General features: G+C 38.5%; 2 protein-coding genes and 1 long non-coding RNA gene across 4 annotated transcripts in view; 1 reads left to right on the forward strand and 2 right to left on the reverse strand.

The window, feature by feature from the left end:
* The window catches only part of LOC138049984 (uncharacterized), a 326256-nt gene that overhangs the window by 245106 nt on the left and 59356 nt on the right, over nt 1–21794 (reverse strand). The gene's annotated exons all lie outside the window — the stretch shown is intronic.
* Nucleotides 710–16100, forward strand: LOC138049972 (TNF receptor-associated factor 6-like). Its single transcript, XM_068896461.1, has 8 exons — nt 710–742; nt 1470–1577; nt 7812–9751; nt 10644–11739; nt 12872–13309; nt 13588–13765; nt 14092–14282; nt 14881–16100. The coding sequence occupies exons 4-8, from the start codon at nt 11681–11683 to the stop codon at nt 15059–15061; spliced, it is 1047 nt and encodes a 348-aa protein (XP_068752562.1). The 5' UTR covers nt 710–742; nt 1470–1577; nt 7812–9751; nt 10644–11680; the 3' UTR covers nt 15062–16100.
* LOC138049973 (uncharacterized) lies at nt 1647–6103 on the reverse strand. 2 transcript variants are annotated; one of them, XM_068896464.1, is made up of 9 exons: nt 5968–6103; nt 5251–5298; nt 4886–4977; nt 4489–4571; nt 4021–4217; nt 3022–3100; nt 2658–2718; nt 2530–2553; nt 1647–1858 (listed from the first exon to the last, which is right to left on the reverse strand). In XM_068896464.1, exons 2-9 carry the CDS (start codon nt 5270–5272, stop codon nt 1682–1684), a joined length of 735 nt encoding a protein of 244 aa, XP_068752565.1. In that variant the 5' UTR covers nt 5273–5298; nt 5968–6103; the 3' UTR covers nt 1647–1681. The 2 variants fall into 2 exon arrangements, with proteins under 2 accessions (XP_068752565.1, XP_068752564.1); XM_068896463.1 differs by lacking the exon at nt 5968–6103 and having other exon boundaries at nt 5251–5305.

Raw genomic sequence — 21794 nt, forward strand, 5'->3', positions numbered from 1 at the left:
AAACCAAAATTATTAAAATAGCAATGTAGCATTTAATTAATTCAGTTCAGTACAAAATTACGAAATTATTTAGTATTTGAATTTTTTTCCGATTCAGTCCGGATATAAGCGGAAAATAAGTTGAAGCGCTTTGTTACCGATGAGCTGTAGCCAATACAGAAAAAAAAGGGTGCGAAAATTTGGTAATTTGGTCGCAGGGACTTGTCCAACGAGCAGTTTACACGAGGCGTTTTGAGGAACAAGCCGCAGGTCCTTGTCCCAAAATTCAAACCAGTTTGAATTCGTGGGACTAGTAGCAGGGACCAAATCCCTGCGACTATATTTCGTGTTAGAAATGGCTGCTTCACACAGTAGGACTTGGCCCAGGTACTAGGCGCATGGACTTATCGCCTCGTGTGTACTGCCCTTTATTTTGGTTAAAACCCATTCAACCATAAGCGATAGTGAGAAGTCTGAGGCGAGTGACGTAACACCCGGATGTATAGTATGTTGACAAGTTCACTTTCCTGTAATGTAATGGCCGATGTGTACATGTACATAATTCTCGACGCGAGTTCGGGCTCATAAAATCTCCCATAATGAAGAATACGAATCTTCGGAAGTGGAGAGTTCGCCCAGGAGGCCCACGAGGACGAACCGTCGTGGCTAGAACTTTATGAAGAAGAAAGAAAAGTGGAGAAAGAGCTACTGCAGAAGAAAAGCTCCAAAAACCATGTAACTGTACAGGAAAAGTCAAAGATTGGTAAGTTGCAAATTGATGTGCCGCAGCTGCTATCAACAAGTGCGACCTAGTTAAACGTACACGCTTTACGCCGACCTTTTTTCGACCCAGGCCTGACCTTTTCTACAAATTTCTGTGGTTCACATCTCCATTTTTCGCCATTTTTTTTTTGCGGTTGATATGGGCACTTGAAGCTTTCTCGCAACGTATGTCTGAATCACTAATTGCAACAATGGCTAAGCTGCTTTCAATACCAAACAATAGCACCCGAGGTTACGAGAGCCGCTACAGTGTACACTACTGAGAGCGGGAAGCACAAGGGTCTGCGATTTAAGTAATTAATATAATTTCAACAAATAAACAACCCAAACCAAACAATTATAGAGATGTTATCCTGGGCCGCCACACTGAAGAGCTACAGTTATAATTGATATCGGTACTCGTATCTGAAACGTTTCAATTTGATAGTCGCACAGCGGAACCAGCAGTGTCAAAATATGAAAAGAGATGACAATTAATAACGTTATACCACTTATGAGGCGTCAGTGTTGGATAGAGGAAACTTTAGACTTCAGAAGTTTTCACGCTTTGCAAGGATAGAAAAGGTTAAGTGTTCCCTTCACGTTTTGTTGAATTTTTTTGTGTATCGTGACACAGGTTCTATGAGAGTGCCATTTTGTGCAGGTGTTAAAGGGGCTTTGGTCATTTACTCTGCTTAACTGACTCACCCCTATGCATCTTGTTTCAGCGACCGTCAGTATTACCATACTTCCAGATAGTTTGATGAGCTTCACAGAGATTTGGCGTTGTTGTTGTGTCTGTAAGAAAAGTTAGTCCAGCTAGTACTCAACATATGGTGAGATTGACGGCAATAATTTTGTCTACTTTGTTTAAGACCAAGAAAAGCAAAACGTTTGGGGTAAACTACATGTCATCCTATTTACTCTTGTATGAAATAATCTAAAAGAAGTAATACAATACCGGAGGAAATGAAAGAATGTTGTCAGTTCTGGGTGCTGTGTACCCAACTGCTGCTTCCCCTACTGATTTTGCTGGATTCAATGTGTCTGTTGCTGTTTCTGCTTCTGCTGCAGTGACTGAAACTATTTCTGCTGCAGCCGCTGGTGATGCAAGCACCTGGCAGTAAAATCAGGTTTTTGTCAGTACAGTGCTTCTATATGGCATAGGTTAGACTTGGAAATCTTGACCATTGGCCCTCTCGGATTTACAAGTCACACTTGACAGAGGTCCCTTAGTTTAAATTTATCTAGACAGCGGCGGTACTTATAACGAAGTGTACAAGAGCCTTGTTTGTGGAGTAACATACTGAACATGATGAGAGAGTGGGTATTAAGATTTCATTATTATTTGTTGTATCCAATCAAGTTTGCCAACAGTATGTGTACACTGTATGTAATTGACCTCGTCACTTCAGGCCTTTTCCGGGGACAAATGAGACAAAATGCACAACATACTGAAGGGAGGCAGACCAGCTACATGTATGCAGATGGCAATAATAATTTATTTATAAGGGCTGTCAATCCAACTAGGGGATCTGGGGACTAAACCCTGGAGGACTACAGGTAGTGGTAAGAGCGGTAGTTGAGCACAGGATCCCAGGAACCTAACCACTCCACTCCTCTGACCTCACTTTAATTCTCCTGCAACCAGCAAACAATGTGAATTGGCTTTCCTCAAATTCAAACATGGACACATTTATCATTTGAGGGAAGTATAAGTACATATGGCCAGGAAATATGTAATCCAATTGAGCTATACATAATTGCAATGATACATGTATTGCATACCTCTTTTCCTGCATCAGCTATTTCCTGTAACAAGAAAAGACAATGTTGGTGATTTAATTTTCTCACTTCACATAATTTTCAGAGTTTTTCCTGTTTATTTGAACAGCATGGTTTGCATTCAACCTTACCGATAATTTCAGTTCAGCATCTTGTTTCTCTTTTAGAGTCCTTGTGTCCTCCAACATTTGCCTAGGTGTTTAATTAAGGATACTTCCAATTAAATATTGATCTGAATGCAGTATTAAAGATAAAATGCAATAGTCAGACAACAACCTCAGCTGTTAATTGATGGTGACATCCATGTTGTGCATCATGTCATATGTGACAGTTTCCATTATCTTAAGGTTTACTGTATAATGAGGGCTCTACTTGCCATATTATTTATTTATAATTTATATCATTTGTGGAGAACCCAGAGAGATTACATCATACAGGATGCAGTTTTATTTGGAATTTACAAATACAGAAATTGCAGAGGACTTAGATGCTTACCTTTGTATTTTAATAGCCTTAATGTTTTGGAGGTTTAATTTGACATTCTGTATGACTTCCTCTGGGTTGATGTCATTGCCTAGGGATAGAAATTGTTCGTTAAGAAGGCTCGAAATAGTTTCTCTTTTTTTCAAACAAATAAACATATTCTGTCCTTTTCGATACCCTTAGGGTAATCATATCAAGACGAAATTTGGTCAGAAATTAGTACCCATTCACATCTAATTTTCCTCCAAAATAACATCACCATGGCAACAATATAAGGCATTTCTTTGAGCCTTAAAATCAAGATATCTTGTCTTTTTTTCAAAAAAAAAAAAGGGGGGACGTCTTCCCATTCAGCATTTCCAGTTAATGTTAGAAATAATCTCAGAGTCTAAAATATTTAAAATTCAACAAAATCTGTAGGCCAGTTTTGGATAAAAATCTTTTTTTTTTAAATGTCTCTATTTCGTTTCCCTTACAGAATTTTTTTAAATTTGAAAGAAAACATTTTAAATTAATCCAATCTAACATGCAAACAATAAACAAATTTCACCGTCCAGAAGCAGCGATATATATAAACGAGTAGAGTTGCAAAATCAGGAAGATCAGCATTGATGCATGCGTCACCCGCTCATTCGAGTCCCTAAGCGAGTGGAGGGCGCTACAGGACAACACAAATGGATTTAAGTGCCCATTAAACTGTTTGTGTAGAATTTTCGTAGATTTTGTGAATAGGAGACGTCTATTTGTATACCATATATATAGGAAGTGGAAGAAAGGTGAGGAAAAGTGGCAGTGTTTGTTTATTTCTGGTGACCCATTTAGAATTATGAGCTTACGTGTGCAGCTTTTAGAAATTATTGCGTGTTTGGCTTATGCGTGCATGCTCAGCTGAAAACCCTTTAGAGCTCTCCTTAAATAAATTACAACTTCCTAGTTTTGTCTAAGGGGATATGAATTACATTAACGATAAATTGTATTATTATAAATAAAGGAATGAAGAACTTTGCTTACCTGATAGCCACATGCCAACGATTTGTCGTTTTGACAACCCTAACTTTTGAAGAATCAAAACCTGAGGACCTCTCATTGGGTGTGGATCTTCTCCCACCTCGTCTAGTATCTCTAGCATACTTGGTGTTTGGTGGTGTGCCACTACAACCAAGCAGCTGTCCAGCACATTCACCAGACCTGTGTTTTCATTCAACCTCCTTTGAATAAAGGAATCAGTATATATTATCTTGAAAGTTCTACTTTAAAAAAATTTTCTTTGGGGACTTCAAATTTTCCTTAATTGATGTACAATTCTATCAAGTCAGTGGTTCTCTTTTTTAAATGCTAGCATATTAACGAGGTGGATTCTTTTAAATGACCACTACTTTTTGATCCTCACCTTTATTTACTGTTTGGTAATATTAGGTACTGAAATTAATATTGTGTTTAGCGTTTTTTTACATAGAAATTGTCATAATTTCATCCTACCTAATTACATTGATGCTTTCATCGCTTTGGTCAAATAGTATGACAACTATTGGTATCAGGTCTTGGTGACTCTGTGTAACAACCTAAAAAAGATGTAGCATGTAAATAAATGAAGGTAATTGAAAATGGTGAGTCAATAACACTGCAGTTATCGTTAAATCAACCGCTGAACATAATTTGCTTACATGTATTTCCACCCAAATTAGGGTAGTCCTCCTTCAGTACATAGTGTTTATGGTTTTCTTTACATGTACATAATAACAATGTATTATAACATTCATTTCTTTATGTAGATCTATCGCTGGTCTACGTCACACAAGATGATTTTCATTAGGGCTCTGCTGAATTACAAAAATTATCACTACTGTAACAATAGGGCAGCATGGTGAGAACTTGCCTGGTGGAATCTGAATGGACAAGGAGTGAACATCATAGACCTTCCCAGGAGAAGGTTTAGCAGTTGGACCTGTTGTAGGGGCCCTTCCAGATCTGAAATCAATAATATTCAGTAAATTGTACTGTTTGGGCGGTCGCAGTGTTCATGATTAAAAGCTTTAATTTTAAAAAAGGGTTGGATCTGACCTAAAACAGTATAAAAACTAAATTTTTGGCGACGTTCTGTTTGCCTTCATTTTACTCTCAGATCTAACATTTCTTTTAACATTTGAACCCACTGACTCCTGGGGGTTCCCCATTGACGAGTAAACTAGGGCCGGGTTAGGCTAGTTTAGGGGTGAATGGTGAATGGTAATATTCGCTCACCAAAGACTTCTGCACCCTCCATGCTTTCTCTGCAGCTTACTTCTCCTCCTGTCATAATAAGAAAAAGCTTATCAATTTAGGTATCACTCACCTGTAATAATATTTTCCACAAATAGGAAAAAAAACTTGATGGGCTTAATTAAGACAACAGCTTATTTTATCACCTTCAAGGTAAAGTTAGCAGGTGACCATGCATGAAATAAATAATAAGTAGACAAGACTAGTGCTTTTCATTATTTACAACATTTTGAGGTTGCTGCTTATATATGGTTCTTTTATCAAAGTATTATGTTAGTATCGTTTTCCAAATAGTTCATTTTATCATTCACGTTACCATGTTTTTTGACTTTCATGTGTATCTTTTAGTTGTATTGAGGACTTAAATGTTGAAAGTTTTTCTCGCTATAAAGTCCTGTGTTTGCCATTTGGGTTTGAGGTCATTGGCGGATTCTTGTTTTTTTTTAAGACACTTCAATCTGTCAGAGCATCAAGCACTTAAAGAGTAGGAATAGGTATGATGAGTGGCTAATTTTATGTGGGTTTGATTCCACAATGAACTTTTATCCATTCGAGGGATGAGAGGGTCTATGAATATTAATTCCAAATCCTACATTGCCATACAATGTTCTAGCTGTTACAAATTAGGATGGCATGGGTCAAACTCAAGTTAAGATGTCAAGAAAGAGAGAAAACATTTTCTATGTTGTGTTACCGTACCAGACTGGATGTTTTCACTAACTTCCTGGTTTGTGCCCTTTGTAGAGATTATGTCTGTAATGGTAAGCAAAAAAAGCAGACTTCTTACTTCATTTATTATATATTATCACTGATTTCTAGTACTAGTAAATTCTTGACCCTCATAATATGCAAGGTAAAAATCTATTTTTTTATTGTTAAATCCAACGAAGTAGAAATGGACCACGACAATAAACAATAACATGACATAAATCAAAGTTAATATTGTCGTCCCGATGAAACATTTGTTACATTGATAAAAATGTAGATAATTAAGTGATTAATTGATGAAAATAGCAACATCTATATTTAAACTTGGTGATTGTTGTAGCCAAACAAGGATAAATTGACTTGTTAAGAGTTTGTTGTTTCTGTCCAGTTCAGTTTTGAGAAATTTTGGCCCACAATTTTTTTTACCACAGAGATAAGGGCATTACATAGACCCAAAGGACTGATATGGCTTCTGCATCCCAAGTTTGTCTCCTTGAATGCTGTGTAGCCTTTTGCCTGGCATCATAAAGTAGTATTACCCAAAAGCCCTAATTGGTGATGCCTGGAAGCCAAAATATTTACAGATTTGTATAATTTAATCCTTGCTCAAATTTTGAAAAAATAATTCAATTAACGGTTGCCAACCAAGACGTGCTGCACATGTATGCCGTAGTAGAAAAATTAATTTAAAGATTATTATTAATAAAAGATTGTGCTGGTGACACCATTGTGTGATCAATATAACTAACCTTGCCAACGAATCACACAATAACCTTTATACACCATTCTAGGTAGATGTATTATTAACAGTAAGCGAAGAATGCAGACAAAAATGCAGGTTCTGTGAAAGGTTTTTGTCGCTAAGTAACCACCGCACGTACTGAACACAGTGAGTTTTGACCCAATGCAGGGGTCTCCTTTCGCGTACTTGTCAGTCCAGTGAAAGCAAAAAGAAAAGAGACCTCTGTCAGCAGGGAATATTGGACGATCATCTTTTTGGCAAGTTGAACATGGTCAATTTTATTAAAAATATTTAAGTAATTTCAAAATGTACTTGTAGTGAGACTTTAGTTGATCAACTCATACCATAGCTCTTATCCAACAGCCCTGTAATAGTTGTTTGATCTGCAATAGAATGGTTCAGTTATTAACAAAGATGTAAACTTGTGCTATGAGCTAATTCAGTACAATTTTAAGAAATGGTTCTGGGAAGACAGGAAAGCTTCACATCATACAATGTCTTGGTCTATTTATGACATAAGCAGTGCATATTCTACATACAATGAACAGTCACAAGTTATAGGGCAAAACGACTGGATGAAAAAAAAGAAAAACGCTTCTTTAATAATACACCTGTCTGCTCGCCACCGTCGACGTAAAGCAGTAAAGTTACCTTCAAACAAACCAACAAACAAACAAACTTCCATTTCTTAAATCAGTCTTTTATACTTTTTTAAGTGTGATGTACAGTCACCTAAATAGTAGAAGAAAAAAAAAGCCCAATTACCATACCTGAGAGTTGGTTTGATGACCTCACTGACACTATTTCCAGTTCTTGTGAATTTACTTGATGGGCAAAATTTATATCCATTCCTGTTAACATTAATTAATAATAATAATAATAATAATAATAATAAATACTTTAAAATGCCAATTTGATACATTTTAAGGAATTGCAATTTGTGTACATTTTAAGGGGCAGTGTCAAGCCATTTTAGTCAAACTTGAAAAGATTAACAGATGTCCTTGCATCAAGGAAAACCAAAAAAGCCGCCTGTAGTTTTGTTGCCAATGACCATTTGAAGTACACTGAAGCTATTCTTTGTTCTTTGCAGCCAAGGATGCCGGAGAGGATGGAAAGGGATGGAAACTTGAAAAACTGGCCAGTTTTTTCAAGTTAGGAGACAGTGTATTCAGAAAGCTCTAGACAGAAAATTAAGTGCAAATAGCTCTTTGTGCCATATCTTGTGGTTGGGTTATGAGTAATGTGGTCTATGTGAGCTAAAGGACTAATTTATATTTTTACCCATTTTTGACCTAAAAGCAGTAAATGTAGCATGACAGTGCCCCTTTAATGTCTGTCATATTGATTGCATTAAATCAAACGTTTTTCAACAATTCATGCCCTTTGCATCAACAACATGTTTTATAATTAATTTTATTATTTCTTTTTTTACTTTCCTTTTCGTTGCAGGGGTGGGGGTGGGGGGACCATGCACTGTTACTTGCAATGTGTTTATTGATGTTTCAACTTAATGGCTTGTCAAGCAGACAAGGCCTTTTTTGGTCCTGTCCTTACATGTATTCATGGAATATCTGTTCTGGACCTTTTAGTGGCCTGCAACAGTGCATTTAATGCTTTCCCTGTTCTGAAGTTTTTGACCATTGAAAGAAGCTTTACTAAGTAACTAGTTATCAAATGCATGCACGTATAAGTTAAAATAATAGCTACTGTTCAATCACATGAAGTGTACTACAATTTGTCGTAACAATAATAACATATCTACCTCCAGCACTGCTTCCAGGGGTTCTTGGTGGTGTCCCTGATAAATTTACCACTTGATTTGTTGTTGATGATGTTGTTGATGATGAAGTTAGTGGTATTTGTGTCAGCGTCATTGAGGATGTTGTTGATGAATTCTCAGTGACATTAGCAGCAGTTGTCACTGATGATGCCACTGTTGACGTCACAGTTGATGTATGTGCATTCAACAATGCTAACATTAGAGCAAAATTTTTGAACAAATTAAATGTGAGATATGAAATTGTTAAACCCTGTCTGAAATTAGAAACTTGAAAAGCATTGTTGTGCCTACACTTCAACTAACACACTTTGTGTGAACAATCCATTTTTTACTAGTTTTGTTTTCTTGTATTGTTTTTTCTTTGTTTATTACACAATTTTACATTGTTTTTCCAGGCTACAAGAGCTTCCAGAACTTATGACCTGCTTCTCTAGTCATGAGCCAGAGAACCGATAGGATCCCTACAGAAGTTAAGCCTATGAGCTGTTTAAATCTTCTAATACTGTTAATTACCACCATGTAAATAATGCACAAGTCGAATTTAACATCTAATAAAACAATATCAAACGCTTCGATTCAGTGTATGTAGATTGATGTGTCCCATGCGTCCATGCACCTTGATTAAAGTGCTACTATGACCAAAAGTTTCGCTGTACCTGTTATCCAGCCTTTGGGCTGCAATTGGTATTAATAAACAAACTACAAAAGAAATCAATTTTTCTTTTTGATTGGATTTCAAAACTATTTTCACTTAACAGGGAGTGCCCCAAGTTTTAAGCCTTGATTTCAAAAAGACATCCTTATTTTAATCTGTATTTTCCCCTTTAATGGTCTGCCATTACTAACTTTAAAATCTTGAGAGAGCTGGATCACCGAGAAAGTGACGTCGAAAACTCAATTGTTTAATACGTGCGTGGCTGATTATACATGCAGTCCGGTAGTTTTTAAACTCGTGTTTTGCATATATTACAAACTGGGGTTACACGTTGAAAATTTTAAGCTAGTGAGTAAATGACGTCACTTTTCCTTAGGTCCAAGGTCCTCTGAGGTGTCCAATCGGTCTGTTGTGAAAGTGAGTAATAGTCCTTTTCGCAGCCGTTTTCCGGGGTGTCACGCGAAGCTCCATCCCGAAAAACGGCTGCGAAGGACCGTGAAATCCAAAGTAAACAGCCTTTGGATAAAAATGAAACGTCAATCTTTTGCCAGTCAAGTATGAAGCAATCACTCTCTAAAAATCTGAAGAAAAAAAGGTGATTTTTGTCTTGTCACAATAGCACTTCAACTTCCACTTTATTTGTAACTGGGATGGCTGTTTTCACGCTAGTGATTCAAACTACATGTTAATTTACGCATGAAATTTCATTTGTGATTTATCTCATTCTTTCAAAATATCTTCCTGGCCATGTTTTGCTCGAAGCATGGTTAGTGCTAACCAACGTTAAATTCCATGGAAACCTATAAGTTTTGATACCTCTTAACCACCGATTAGCGCTAATAAGGCTTCGAGCAACTAGTCCCTGAAGGGTTTTTTAAAAGTATGCCAAATCCACCCGTGGTCAATTTCCACTTCTGAAATGCGTGCTGACCCTATTAATCCGTCGCCCCGTTCAAAATTCACTCAATTCATTCTTATCTTACTGCATACTCTGTTATCAAAATACTCAACAAACTTACTTCCGGAGTCGATGAACACTTTCTTTGATCTCTGCCTGAACGCATTGCGGATGTTATATCCGTTTGTTAGCCCCCTGAAAACTCGCGTCATTTCAGATCCCCGATTCGTTGATTTGAGTATGGTGATGCTACAATTATCAAGCAAATATAAGTAAATTTTGCAAAATAACGAAACAGACACTCTTGAAATTTTAGCTTCAGGTTGGCAAAATATTCTCCAGATCTTGTGAACATGAAATAACACGTTAGCTATTGATGAAACAGTCTCCTTCGCAGCCGTCCAACATGTGGTCAACTAGTCCTTTTCTAAATCATGTCGACTAGGCACTCAACAAGAACAAGGTTAAACTTCATATTACCCGGCCACTTATTATCATGTGTATAGCGTAAAACGTAACTTAAGCCTTTCAACTGATTACGCGAATAATTAAGAACCGTGATTAATGTTATCCAAAAATTACCTTGTAGGGTCTACTCCCGCCAGCGTTGGCATGTTCACGGACAGTAGGTTCGCAATCTGGCCAGTTGTATGCCTGGTAGAGAATTCGATGTCCTTCACTCTACCTTCCTGGATCAGGGATTGCATACGCGATCTTCTGGGAATGGCTTTCCTCGCGGCATCCTCTTGTCGCAAGTGAACGAAAGTCCTTGTGGCTGACGTACTTCTGTCCACATTTTCTCGCCACGTTTGCTGCAGAGCTGCGGCCTGGGATGCTACTTCATCCTCGTTGAGTGGATCTGAAATTTCGTTGTCAGACATGTGTCCAGTTGTTTCTTATATTTGAACTCCCAACTTGCTGTCGCACTGCGCAGAATAATTTCACGGAAACTTATAAATTGGAGCGCGTACTCGGCAGGATATCTGGACAGCATATTGTCGGTAAAGACAAAAGAAGTGACTAATCGGAAATGCAATTGGTGCTGCCGAATTGGGCGTAGGTGACACTTTTTCAAAAAAATCGAAATTTCATTTTAAAGTAGCCAACAAGACAAGTTGTTTCATTTCATTTCCGTTATTTTCGTGGGTTCTGCAACCGAAATTCCCAAGTTCATTCCAGGTTGTAATCCCCTCACCATTCTCACTCCCTCGCTCCAAGTTGTCGTTTGAACAGTGTTATATCACACGCACGCCTTATGTAGCATTTATTGAGTTCGCCGGTTTTCGTGGTGCCTGAATTCAGGTGAATTAGAGGTCTTTTTTAATTCGCGAGATCTTTTTCAACGTCATCATGCCGAATAACGGTCTGTTGTATATTACTGGCTTTTGAACTATGGCAAAAAAAGATCAATCATGGCTACAAACAAAGAGTAGCAGTATGACATTTGACATCTGGTTGTATCTATGTCGAAACACCAAGTGTCAATCACTGTCAAATTATTTGTTCCTCAGTGATTGACTCATCAACTTAAGCTCTTCGTATAAACTAACCCTGATATCTACTTCTCGCAACTGCGAACATCTCTGGCGACGATCGAGTAGAGGATTTGAGTAAGCAACAACTGTAATGGAAAACATCGTGGAGTACAACAACCCCATTCCCGATCAATTGCAATGCCCAGTTTGGTAAGTGTCAGTATTAAATAACGGACAAAAACCTTTAGCCCAGGAAAAAATGATTTTGCCTTATGTCACGATCGAGGAAGTCTAAAGTTGGCGCTTATTAACGTGAATTGACTCGTGACGATAAATTCTGTTTCATGATACTTTCGATCTGTTGATAGCCGTTAATTAGAATTGAGCTAAATTGCAGAATACCCGGCCACTATATTTCTGACTCGTTTTATCAAACGATGCCGATACAAGATTCAGGATAGTACTATCTGCAATTACCCGTGTGTCCCTGACGCAATCCAACCTGGCCAATATTTCCAATGCGTTCTCTTGCTGTCAAAAACCCAAAACGCTTTGAAAATCAAGGCAGTTGAAATATGTACTTTCTTTTTTGGGAGTTGCTATGCTTAACCAGGATTGAAGCCTTCAAATTTTTGTTTTTCTAAAGTGTGATTTATAGCAGGGATAGTTTTCCGTGCTTAAATTTCTCACAGTTGATGGCAAAGTAAACATAGGTGCCTTGCATTCGTATAATTCAGTTCTGTCGCTTGATTTCCCCCCTTGATCGATCAATTTCTGAAATATTTTATTGGAACCTTATGTTTAAAAGGCTTGATTTTAGAATAATTGCTTTGCCCAAAAAAACTTCAGAAATGGCTTTGAAATTCTCCCTTTAGCATCGGAACGCAAGATAACAGATGCAAATTAGGTGTTGACAATTTTCGTAAGCGTCCTCCTCCTGTCAAATACAAAGACGCCAAAAACCGAAATATAAACTTTTAAAAACATATTCTTCTTAAGTCGGCTTTATAGGCATTTCGAATTCGAAGGAAATTTGGTTATGTGCTGGAGTAATAAATTGTGGCCGATAACCTAACGGCACAGTTTTCATAGAGCAGCAAGCACAAGTTAACAGGGATTGGAATTCTCTGCGATCACGCAGTAGAGCGACCCCACCTAAAAGGGCTAATTATCACAAGCACGTGGCGGAGGTCTGCCACGAGCATTCCATTAAAAAAAAAAGGCTATCAACGGAGTGAAAATTGGACTGGGCGAAGTAGTGTGACGTATTATGTTGAAAATCACTGCTACAAATGCTGTCAGTGCTTAAAATAAGAGACGTTATTTTTAAAATTGTTTGCAGTTATGACCTGATGCTAACTTGCTACCTGGTGTCAAATTGCGGCCATTCAATTTGCGGCACGTGCAAGAGTAGACAGGCAGACCAGTCCGCTACAAGGTGTCCTGTGTGCAACACAACCCTCCTTTCTTACATCCCAAACATAGCTCTCAGAAATGCAGCAAGAGCTCAACGTTGCACCTGTAAATTTTGCAAACGACAACTCGCAGCTGAGGATATTGCAATTCACGAACAGGAATGTGGTGAGATTCCTCTGCAATGTAGTACTTGTACTGAAAAGATTGCGAGGAAACACATGAAAGACCATGTTTGTCCCAATGAAGTAGTAACTTGTTCTTGTGGAGCCAGCTTGAGGAGAAAGGAAATGGAGCGTCACCAAGAACAGCACTGTCCGTGTCTTCCAGCTCCTTGTCCGTTAGCGTGTGGATTGGATCTTGCAAGGTAACATTTGTATATTCTGTTTGTTGCTCTTGTTGTAAAGCCCTGTTAAGTCTACTTTAGAGTTTTAAAATCAACATTTGTGGTGAGCCGTTCACTAAAAATTTCGGTTGGGTTCTAACATTGTAAGTCAATTGTGAATGGCTAGTAGTGCACAGTTGCGTTTCTTAGATTTTTTAATCCCCGAGTCTGCACTTACTTCTTATTTTGAAGCTCTTTAATTTATTTCGATGTTTTCATATGTTAGTCTGAAAAAGGACGTTTCCATTGCTTTTTAACAGAAAAGATATTCCATTCCACATGATAAATTGCCCAATGCGTGTGTTGAAGTGCAATGTGCCTGGCTGCAATGAAGAGACCCGACATTCGGAAATGGTGCCACATAAGCGAGAAAATGTGGCCAAGCACTTGGAATTATATGCCGTGGAAGAGCAGAGGAAAGCTTGGTCTTTGAAGGAAGTAAGAATATAATGCATTTCTGATGATCATAAATTAATTTGCTGGTGTGAAGAGCAAATAAAGGAGGTATCTTGACAGTTTATCCTGTAGCTCCTGAGAATTCTAAAAAAAAATGGAAAGCGATTTGCGATTTGTCACTAACCACTTCAGTAAACTAGAAAGTTTAAAAAGTTCATAGTCACAACTCATAACGCTATTTGTAGGAGGAAGTTGCAATGAACGTAAGGAACAATGAAATTCAGTGTTCAACATCTCAAAGCGATTTAACTTATCAGAATTTCTTTCTTTATGCATGGGCTCAATTATTTCCATTTTTTTTTTATTAGGCCTCAGCTTCCACGGAAATAGTAAGCAAAAGTGCTGTCTTTTTGACTTGGGTGGTCCCCGTTGACTGGAAATGGCCCATAGCTTCACATCCAATTCAAGCATTCAATCGGCAGTGGAGGATTGTTCTGACGAGAGGAAGATTGTGGCTGCAGTATTTTAGGGGAGCTGACATTATACGAGTTGCTATAGCGTATGTGTAATGCAATGCCATTAAGTAATATCCCGAGGGGTAATCTATCATAGGTTATAAAATATGGCAAATCTTTGCGGTACTTTTATCTCGTGCCCCGCTGAAGGATGTTCTATCAATGTTGACCTCGATCTCAGTTAAAAGTACTCCATTGCCAACAAAACTGATAATAAATTGGAAAATGAAAAAAGTCTGATAGTTGAAAGGTTACATCATATTTTCATTCAGTCTTACACGATAGACTAGTACCTTAATCATGTTGTTTGTTAGGTATTTGAGGCTTACTTAACATTTTGTAACGTATATCTTTTAACACATGGAGTTGCCAGTGAAATTTTCTCAAAAGGTTTCAATAATTCTTCGGTTACACCGGACTTACTTAATTAAAATTTATTACAGAACTTAATTATCATTTTTATTAACATGATCCTAGTTGTTAATTTCACAATGACCGCGCAGTTCTAAGGGTTTTTTTAAATCGTTGTTTCTAAATTAGACGATGCTAAAAATGTCCACGTGAAAGTATGGTTACCAGCTTAACTTTGTAAGTAAATTGGGGGTTAAATAGCATTCTTCACACATTATCTATTCTTTTCAGGTTTTTCATCCAAAAGAAAGAAAACGATGCAAAGAGAGTGTACATCAGCCGGGGTCACATCAAGTTGAAGGAGCGGAGAGGCCATGGCTTTATACTACCATCAGCATTTTCGGAGGGAACAAAAATCCTAGTTAATTGCCGCATAATTGAATTAGCGGCTTTCCTGGCAGAGAAACCTTAAGGGTTTACACGGTCCGTGTACCTTCCGTCCATTCAATTTTCATCAAAATAAAAAATTGACAATTAGGAATGACAAATCTTGATTATCAATTTTTGATCCTTTTTTTGTTTTGGCCTTTCACATAGGCGAAGAAGCTCCATTTTAGTTTAGATTTCCTTCGCTTCAGGTGTAATGAAAATAGAAATGTGACAAGATTTGCCAAATTTCCTTAAAGAAACTGACATGCAAGAACCAGTGACAAAACTGGTTTATTATTTGCTTATAGTAACATTAAACGTGTCGGTTATTACTACGAATTCACTGCGGTCTTTGATTACATTGATTTCTTGAATTAGAAATAGTACGTTTGGACAATTATTATTCGTTTCAGAAAATACTGAGGTTTGGAGATCATAAAACTAGAAATTCATAGCAACGCAGTGACACTGTAATACTGAATGCAGTGACATTAGCAATGCAGTGACACTAGAATACTGAATGTTTTGACAATATTCAGTATTCCAGTGTCTATCTTCTAGCAGCGTCGTTCAGTGATATGCCAAATAACGAGCAACTAATAAGGGTTTTTCTGCCGGGAATTAAAGCCGTCCAAACCATGGACCGGGATAAAAGAATTAACACTGTAAAAATCCAAAAATGGTTGATGTTGATACTTTCTCTCGCCGCGTCGTTTTAGAAGGTTAATTAAGAGCAATCTTGTATTATTCGGATTTTCCATCGACTAAATGTGATTGTTGTTAATCAAATAATTCTGGTAATATTTATAAAGATTAAACAGGTCCTCGCTCTTATCTGGGCAATTGAAACAGTTGTCTCTTACAGTACAATGCTTTACCACATGAGCTATGCAGCCACACAGTTGTGTTCCCGTCACGGACCCGGCCCTGATGGTTTTGTTTCCACATAATACGTTAGTTAAATGACCAACATTCCCTCTATCCAGAAAATAATTAGTCAATTTTATTTGCTCAAACAGAGGTGAGAGCAACGACAGCCATTTGCATGCCGTACAATGTCCAATCGCCAACTTGCTAAGCGCAACTGAAATCACTGAGTTTACAAAAATGTTATATTCTGATGGCATTTTTGGTTAAACGAAGACCTCAATTCTATTTAAGATTGAAAAGAATTAACACACAGACGACGGTAAGAAACATACTGTATCGAATACTGAAATCAAAGTCATCTAAGGTTGAAAGGGTTATTCACTGCCTCAATCAACAACATGCAAACACAAAATTTTACCTAGGGTCCAACATAGTTTTGGCGGGATGCGGGATGGAGCTTAAAATCGAGGCGGGATGTGGGATATGAAAAATTTTAAAGGCGGGATGAGGGATGAAAATACGACGGGGCGACCGGGATATGCTCCGTTTTCGTAGGCGGGATACGGGATAGGACTACGTCTGAGAGCGCGAGGCTATTCAAACACAATCATAGAAAGAATGTGCCACCCAGCAGTTAATAATCTTAAACAGACATTGATGGAACAATGGAGCCTAAAAGCTCCCATAATATCATACAAAAGAGGTAAATCTCTTAAGGACACGCACGTCCGCGGAAAAATATAATTTTATGGCTCTCATATGCAGAACACACTGATAGAGTACGTGCAGGTGCGCATGTTAGTAACTTCTATCTAGAAATGCAAGCACATAATTTTTACTCATGTCAATCCCCTGTAAGTGGCGGTTTCAGTCTAACTGAACTTTTGCGTCTACGTCAAGTCATTACATCACTGCTTAGTGAGAGTTCATCTTTGGTAATGTAGAAGCTATAAAAATGGTTGATCAGTTGAGCTGGAGCAAAATGGTTTCAACCAGGCGGGATCGGGATTTAAATGCACATTGCGGCGGGATGGCGGGATGGAATAAAAAATAACGGCGGGATGCGGGTTTGAATTAGCCTAATTTGGACCCTCTTTACCATGGAGATCGACTCGAAGAAAACCACTCCACGTCATTTATCCGCACCTTAATTTTCGTATCGTCTTTCTTCCCTCTTAAAAAGATTAAGGTCGTCCCAGCATAAATTGCAAAAATTCAAAGTGGTGTACAAAGCATACTGTTGGTTTTCTACATCGATCATGAAAACCTAAAGACGGTTAGAAGACCGGAAGAAAGGTCATTTTCGGTCCCTCACGAATGGTATCGGGAATACCACACTTCACCGTTTGCCGAACATGAAATAAACGAGGAATAATAAAGAAGCCTTATTGATACGTAAACTTAAATCATAGCACTGAGAAAGTCCTCCGTTTAAATTTAACTATCACATGTTACTGTGAGCCAATTAGAGTTAACTCCGCAAATTTAGTTTCCGGGCTACCACTAGATCTTAATTTCAAAAGCTTCAAAATTCGTTTTAACATAAATATTGTCAAGTTAACTTTCAGTTAATGAGATACAGTATGTTTATAAAGGAACAATATATTAAAGACATACATTAGAAATGCGCGCGGGAATGAAACATCATCAAGTACGATTTTGAGGTCAGCGCACTCATGAACGCTACTTTAGAAGTTTGCTTGATCGGCTCAATTGGTGGAGCACTGCACCGATAACGCAGAGGCTATGGCGTTGAATCCAGTGCAAGCATTAATTTTTCAACTACTCGAATTCGTCATGAGGGAGTCCGAGATCTGCCTGGGGCGGGTTTTTTTTTTTTTAATTCAGGTGTAAAAATCGTAAAGCGCTTGGCTAAAGTACTATTCTATCTTTGAAATGGCGCTGTGCGTACGAAAGCGGGCCCTTAAAGTCTTGGCCCGGCCTAGTGGATACTATCGTGACGTCATCTAAATTTTAAAAAATCATGTTGTTATTCGGCCACTTAACTTTACATCTAATGGCATACTGCCTGCACTTTCCTATTTTCCGGCTATCTTTGTCGTTCCTGTCTGTTTTTGCGTAATGTACCTGATAATTCTCCAATATCATTTAAAAAGTTCAAGCTATTTATGGAACTAACTTTCCTGAACATCCCGGAGTAACACAGTGATTCCATTGCCAGATCATCATTAAGAAAGGATTTGTTTTTCAGGAAAGACAAACCGACGCTTGCTAAAACGGTGGAAAATCAAAATGTAAAAAAAAAAAAAAAAAACAGATTTCAAATGCGTACACGTACAGTCAATTTAGCATCTCATTGGATGAATTGCAAATGTTCCTTAGGTTGGTTCACTAATTAAATAAAATGCAAAAGATATGTCAACAGGACACATGTTCAGTATAACAAAACAGCACTTGAGCTGAAGCATGTGAATAGCAGTACAACTTGTCTAATAATATTAAATAAGTATCGTTTAAGAATCATTGTTTATGAACAGTTTGATTGAAAAAGAATAACAACAATTACGGACATAAGTCTCGACTCGAGTTCGGACTCTACAAATCTCATAGAATGAAGAGTACAATTCGGAAGTGAAGAGTTCGACGACCGTTCACGGGCGAACCGTTAGCAGGCAGGCGCAGAATGGCTAGAACTTTAATCACCATGAGTCCCGTATTTACTAGCCTGCGAACTCGAACAGGCGCCGCGGCGCTTATTAATTTTTTTGTGTGTCCGATTCGGCGCTTACTCGAGGGTGACGCTTGTTGGACAACCAAATTCAGAACGCGGCATATTGAACAGTTATCAAATATATAAATATATTTTGAATTGTTCTTCTTTCTGTTTAATCAATTTCAATTTCGCTGTCTCCTTCTTGATCTGAGTCCAACAGCTCTTCAGTAGGAGGGCACACCTTTTCTACTTCTGAATCGTTGCTTGATTGGAAAGAATTTGTCTCCGGTTCCTTTAAGATGTCTAACCGGGAACGGAGCATTGCTCTCCCATCACTACAAGGTTGTCCCTCCTTGAAAAGAATGAATTTTGTCTTCTTCTGAACCGTCTACAGAGAGGTTTAGGGCACAGCTTGTGAAAGAATTGCGGATTGCGTAGGTGGATAGCTCGGCCCAGGCGTCAATAATCCGTTGCAAAATAGATATTCTTGCATGGGAGTGCACTCATATCATCAGCAGCCGTCTCTTCGTGAAATAACTGCTGCCAGCCATTCATAAACAGGTCTTGAAAGGCTCATTCCAACTGACGTCTGGCCCGGGTGCCTCAATGTATCTAGTGCAACCTCCAGGTAAAACGACAAGATTACTAGAGACTAGTGACTCAGTGATGCTATCCGCGATGTGACGTTCGTAGGAACCCCACGCTAACAGCCTCCGTTTCAGCGCAAATGCTCCAAAAACAGAGTCAACCCAGACTTTATCAACCTGTTTGCCGAAGTTTCAACAAGTGCTCGATATTGGTAAACCACTTCAAAACTGAAACTTCTCGCTTTGCTCCTTTAAAAACCACCAGGGGTTTCAGTTTAGTTGCATTGGACTTTGCAGCTAGCCAGACTGATACTCTTGCCTCTTCGTTACCGGTTGTCTTCAGAGTGAAGGATGTCTCCCTGGTTGTGTCTTTGCATACCATGCTTACCATCTCTGCCTCCAAATCACGCAGTTCGTTTGGCGCTGGATGATAAAGCCACCTCTCCAGCACGCCAACGCGTGAACAACACCAAGTGAGACTCTACATACGGAATCTGAAGGTGTGTCGGTGATTTCCCAATCATATCTTAGCTTGCTCGCGTCTCTAAACTCTCTCTTGCTAAGATTGAAATCCATCCCTTTGAACTGTAAGCCAGCTTGATGCCCCCTTGTCCATCGCCAGATAAAAAAGTTCTATAGTATAATAATTCTACTCCATACTACCACTACTACTACTACTACTACTACTACTATAATGATAATAACAATACTAATACTAATAATACTAATAATAATAATAATAATAATAATAGTAATAATAATAGTAATAATAATAATAATAATAATAATAATAAATGGATAATCTAACAGAACTGCGAGATTGTGAAGCAGTCTATTTATTCAACTGACTTTCCACACATTAGAGACACTGTCTACCTTAAGTAAAGAATATCGCTTTGAATTGTAAATTCCACATATTCTTTGTAAAATTTGAAGTACTGAAAGTTTAGGAGAAACGAAACAATAGGTAAAATCCATTCGCTGGTTGAATCCGTTTTTACCTAGGTTATATTCGTGATCTGCATTTTGCTCGGTTGAATTATGCACTCTACCTAGCTTAAACACCCCCAAAAAGGATTCAAAATACCCATACCTACCGTCTTCAAGCTCTGTGTTGCGCATCTCAACACATCTTAATTGTTTGGTATCATTTTATCGGTTTCTATATTCATTCAGTCTCAAGATTACAATATAGAAAGGGAACAAAGAACTATACTATGCACTTACCCGTATTCGAACTCGCACCCTCCAGATCTGTGGTACTGTGTCACTGGGTCTTCACCACTACACTACAACGACGAACATACTCATCACTAACACAGTTCTTTTTATTATTTACATTTCTGTAATTGATCAATTGATATTCGAATTTTTCCGCGGTTTGAAAATTAGCGGAAAAATATTCTCTCGTCGGTATGAACCATCAAGGGACTCTCGGGAGAGTATATTAGGAGTGTTTGTATGCTAATTCATCCTCTTGGTGTTCTCTGGAGGCGACTCGCTTTTATTTTTATTTTTCAGTTTTATTTTATTTGTTTGTTTTTCCCTTCGTTTTTTTTGTTAAATTTATACATATCTATATTTATATTTACATTCTCTTGTTTTTCAGATTCAGTTCTTGATCATGCCTTGTTCTTTTGTTTTGAAGGCATAATAAGTTACTTAATATCGGGGCCTTTTTTGCGCCCGTCTACATTGGGACCATCTGTGCCCAGAACTCGGGTGTGATTTACACTAAGTGGGACCCTCTGTGTCCAAGTTATTCGGGGGTGATTTTTCCACCCGAGTGGGACCATCTGTGCCCAAGATATTTAGGGGTGATTTTTCACCCAAGTGAGTCCATCTGCGCCGGAGATATTTAAGGGTGATTTTTTCCACCTAAGTCAGACCATGCTCGAGATACTTAGGGATGATTTTTTCACCCAAGTGGGACCATCTGTGCCCGAGATATTTAAGGATGGGCTTTTCCGGCCAAGTGGGATCATATGTACCTGGGGCCATCTTTGCCCTGGGATTCTTATAGGGGTGTTTGTTATCACCCGTGTGCCATGGGTCATATGTGCCCGAGATTTTAATGGGGGTGGAAGCAGCTGTGCCAGAAACGTAAGATTTTGCCTGGAAGCAACTATTTTTGTGGAGAGGTGATTTTGCCAGTTTCCTCCTTGAACTTGTTGTTGCTGCCCTCGCTTCTCATTGCTGTTCGCTTGCCTTTGTTTCTATATTTTTATTCGATTTGTCGTTTTTTGCTTGCTTGTCGCTTCTTTTCTCTTTTTCCTTTTTACAGATGTGTTCCAGTCAGAGATGTGGTGCGAATTCTCTGCTGCATTCCCTAATCATCTGCAGCCATTGGTTAGCCGCGTTCAGGAAACAGTGCTTGCTTCGAAAGCGGAAGGCACCATTCGTACTTATTTGGCTGGTTTTAAGCGCTGGAAGCTTTGGGCTTCGTCTAACTGCTTTTGCCACGTGCCTGCCAATTCGTTTCATGTTGCGGCCTACTTACAATGCCTGATTTCTGAAGCCAACTCTCCTTCTCCTGTACTTAATGCTGTTTACAGTATCGACTGGGCTCAACGCTTGGCTGGTTTGCCGAAGGTCTCCGACCATCCTATTGTTTCTTCCATGGTTAGTGCGTCCCAAAGAATTCT

Source organism: Montipora capricornis, chromosome 5 (assembly GCF_036669925.1).
Source record: "Montipora capricornis isolate CH-2021 chromosome 5, ASM3666992v2, whole genome shotgun sequence".
NCBI lineage: Eukaryota > Metazoa > Cnidaria > Anthozoa > Scleractinia > Acroporidae > Montipora > Montipora capricornis.

Excerpts from the sequence above, each read along its gene's own strand:
- LOC138049973 (XM_068896463.1), bottom strand. The coding sequence starts at position 5,305 with ATGACAGGAGGAGAAGTAAGCTGCAGAGAAAGCATGGAGGGTGCAGAA. Across the intron at positions 2,554-2,657 it reads ATGCTGAACTGAAATTATCG|GAAATAGCTGATGCAGGAAA; the intron begins GTAAGGTTGAAT and ends TTCTTGTTACAG. Across the intron at positions 1,859-2,529 it reads TAGCTGATGCAGGAAAAGAG|GTGCTTGCATCACCAGCGGC; the intron begins GTATGCAATACA and ends TTTTACTGCCAG.
- LOC138049972 (XM_068896461.1), top strand. The coding sequence starts at position 11,681 with ATGGAAAACATCGTGGAGTACAACAACCCCATTCCCGATCAATTGCAA. Across the intron at positions 11,740-12,871 it reads CAATTGCAATGCCCAGTTTG|TTATGACCTGATGCTAACTT; the intron begins GTAAGTGTCAGT and ends AATTGTTTGCAG. Across the intron at positions 14,283-14,880 it reads ATTATACGAGTTGCTATAGC|GTTTTTCATCCAAAAGAAAG; the intron begins GTATGTGTAATG and ends TATTCTTTTCAG.